Source organism: Merops nubicus, unplaced genomic scaffold, assembly GCF_000691845.1.
Source record: "Merops nubicus isolate BGI_N331 unplaced genomic scaffold, ASM69184v1 scaffold5663, whole genome shotgun sequence".
Lineage (NCBI taxonomy): Eukaryota > Metazoa > Chordata > Aves > Coraciiformes > Meropidae > Merops > Merops nubicus.
Genome location: NW_008598122.1, coordinates 1 through 2,560, shown reverse-complemented (window position 1 = coordinate 2,560; position 2,560 = coordinate 1). Strand labels below are relative to the sequence as shown.

Sequence of the window (2,560 nt, the reverse complement as noted above, 5' to 3'; positions counted from 1 at the left end):
GAGCGGCTGTGCCGGGCCCAGCAGGAGCTGCACTTCCAGGCCGCCACCTACCTCTGCCTGCTGCGCAGCGTCCGGCAGCACGCGGCCCTGCACCGGGAGTACCACGGCAAGGGGGAGCGCTCGCCCGAGGAGGTCGCCGGCATGGTGGGCTTCAGGCTGCCCCAGCAGCCGGGAGGAAAGGGTTAAGCCGGTTCCTGCCGCGCCGCCTGTTTATTCCCCAATAAATGGCCGAGAATTACTGGAACGGGCTGGGCTTTCTGGCTTGTGTTTTCTGTCGGGGTCAGGCTGAGGGTGCAGCGGGAGGGAGCCCAAGCTGGGCACCCCGGCCCCGCAAGTGTTGTTGGTTCCTCTTGAAATCTGTAGGTGAGAGAATTTTCCTGATTACTGGAAGATTTTCCAGCCCCATTCTGCATATAGATAAGTTTTACTCCCAGGAGCAAAGGCCCTTTCCTTGGAATATCAGTGGATTCTGGCAGGCACTGTGGTACCACAGACCTCTTCCATCTGGAGATTTGGTGGTTTTTCCATGGTGGTGAGCCAGTGGTAACAACTCAAAGACAACTACCCCTTACTGAATTACATGTTTCTCAGTGTCTCTGAGCAGTGTGCTGTCCCAAATTTGGGTTCTTTACCCAAAACACACACTCGGGGTCAAGGTTTTTCTTTATTAGACATCTGTGCAGTGCCAGGAGCTTGGTGATACTCCAGAAAGCTAGCTCAGCTCTGTACACAAACCACAGTTTATTTATACCAGTACAGGATTAACAGAAACCCACCCAAATTTGCACTTAACTGATTAGTGATTAATGCCACGTATGTTACAGGCAGGTTGTGTTTAAATCAGCATGTGTGGTCCTTGAGGGGAAGGGGGAGCGACTCTTCTTGGTCCCTAATTGAGTCAGTGGTTGTGATCTCCCTCTGTTACCTGAAATAGACTCTTGAGACCTTAGGGAAAGGTAAGAGAGATGTTGCTTTATTCAGCACTGGGAGGTAGCTGACCACACATCTAGCACAGCCTGAAGAGATTTTCAGGTACTATTTATACAGTGAAAAGTGCAGAAAACCTGCCTCTGTGTCTCATATGTATTAATTTGTGTCCTTTTGATACTCTTGAGGCATGTGGAGCTCATGTTGCTGTGTCAGCAATGTCCACTGCACAGGCATGGGGTGCCTGAGGGTGACTGTTGGGCAGTGAATACCCCTCCTCACGTTGTTCTTTTGAGGTATGAAGTCACCTTAGGAATCTTAGGACACCAATTGTTGACTGAGATGCCTGCCAAGCCCTTCAGGCAGATAAAGGTGTTCCTGGAGGCAACTGAAACTCCTTTCCCATGGGGTATTTGAGTAAATCTGATACACACGAGGCCCGTGAAGGGATCGGGTACTGGGTTGTGTTCCTTGATCATTCTTTGTAATGTCCTCTCAAGGCTGGCTGTTCATCTCACCCAGCTGCAGTACCTCCTGGAGTCTGGAGGGTGGGGGCTCCGGTGCTGTCAGGCCCCCTGAGGGGTTCTGGGGCTCTGAGGGGCCCAGAGCAGACATGAGCTGGGACTGGCCTCGGTGACACCCCACGGCTTTTCCCTCGCCCCCGGTTTGCTGCTGGGCTGAGGCCAGTTCTTCCTGGCTCCCTTCTCCTCTTGTGGCCTTGCTAAAAGGGGATGTTCTTCGTTAGTTTATTTACAGACAAATTATCTCCTTTTTTATCAGGCTTTAGCGGTTGAAAGGGAATCATCCTGTCAAAGCCAGGTTTCTAAACTCAGTAACCATTCATGCCAGTTGTTGTCTGATTGATTTTCGAGACTTCTCAGACATCTGTGAGGCTGAAGTTTGGGGGTTGGTTGTGGTTTTTTTGGTTGGGTTTGTTCTGTTGTTTCCATCAGCTCCTGGGTCTGGTGGAGCTCACTCCAAACCCCTAGAACGAAGGGGCTGGACCCACCATGGCCATGTGGGACAGTGTGAGGAGGGGCATTCACTGCCCAGCACCCACCAGAGACCCTCAGAGGCCCCACGCCTGGGCAGTGGGCTTTGCTGGCACAGCAACACGCGCTGCACCTGCCTCTAAAGTTTATCAAAAGGTCACGAGTAACCTCATTCCAAATGCTGATCTATCTATCCCATATAGATACACCATATCCAATAGTTATACACCTTCCAGGCTCCTCTCTGAGCGTTCCATCTTCTCTGCAACGCCTCGTGAAATCCAGATATTTGGGGGAGGGGGGCGGTAATGGCCTTTACGGTGTCTTTTCTCTGGTATGAAGCCAGCCTGGAAGGTTGAACGGGGCCGCGATTGTGGACGATTAGAAGTGATCCTGGTGACAGCCACTGACGGGTTTGGGGCACTAGGTGGCAACAGGGCGGTTAAAAAAGGGATGGTCACAAAACGCAGGCGCTGGGATAGCCAGAGATGGGGAAAATAATCGGTTTTGTTGCATCTTGATGAATTAATTCTGAGGTGAATTAGTTGTAACAGGTAACTTCAGTTTCAAACGGGATTCTGCAGAAGGCGGGTGCTGCTGTAGAGCTTCCCGCCAGCGCGACCGTGACCGCGCTTGGCGCA

The 2,560-nt window shown here is 51.8% G+C and overlaps 1 protein-coding gene across 1 annotated transcript; it reads left to right on the top strand.

Annotated features, from left to right (window-relative positions):
• Window positions 1–3: 3 nt before the first annotated feature.
• LOC103769698 (chromosome unknown open reading frame, human C7orf55) lies at window positions 4–186 on the top strand (the record flags this gene model as incomplete). Its single annotated transcript, XM_008936923.1, has 1 exon — window positions 4–186. A coding segment is annotated over one exon (183 nt), but the record flags the coding sequence as incomplete, so codon positions are not given.
• Between the last annotated feature and the right edge of the window lie 2,374 nt (window positions 187–2,560).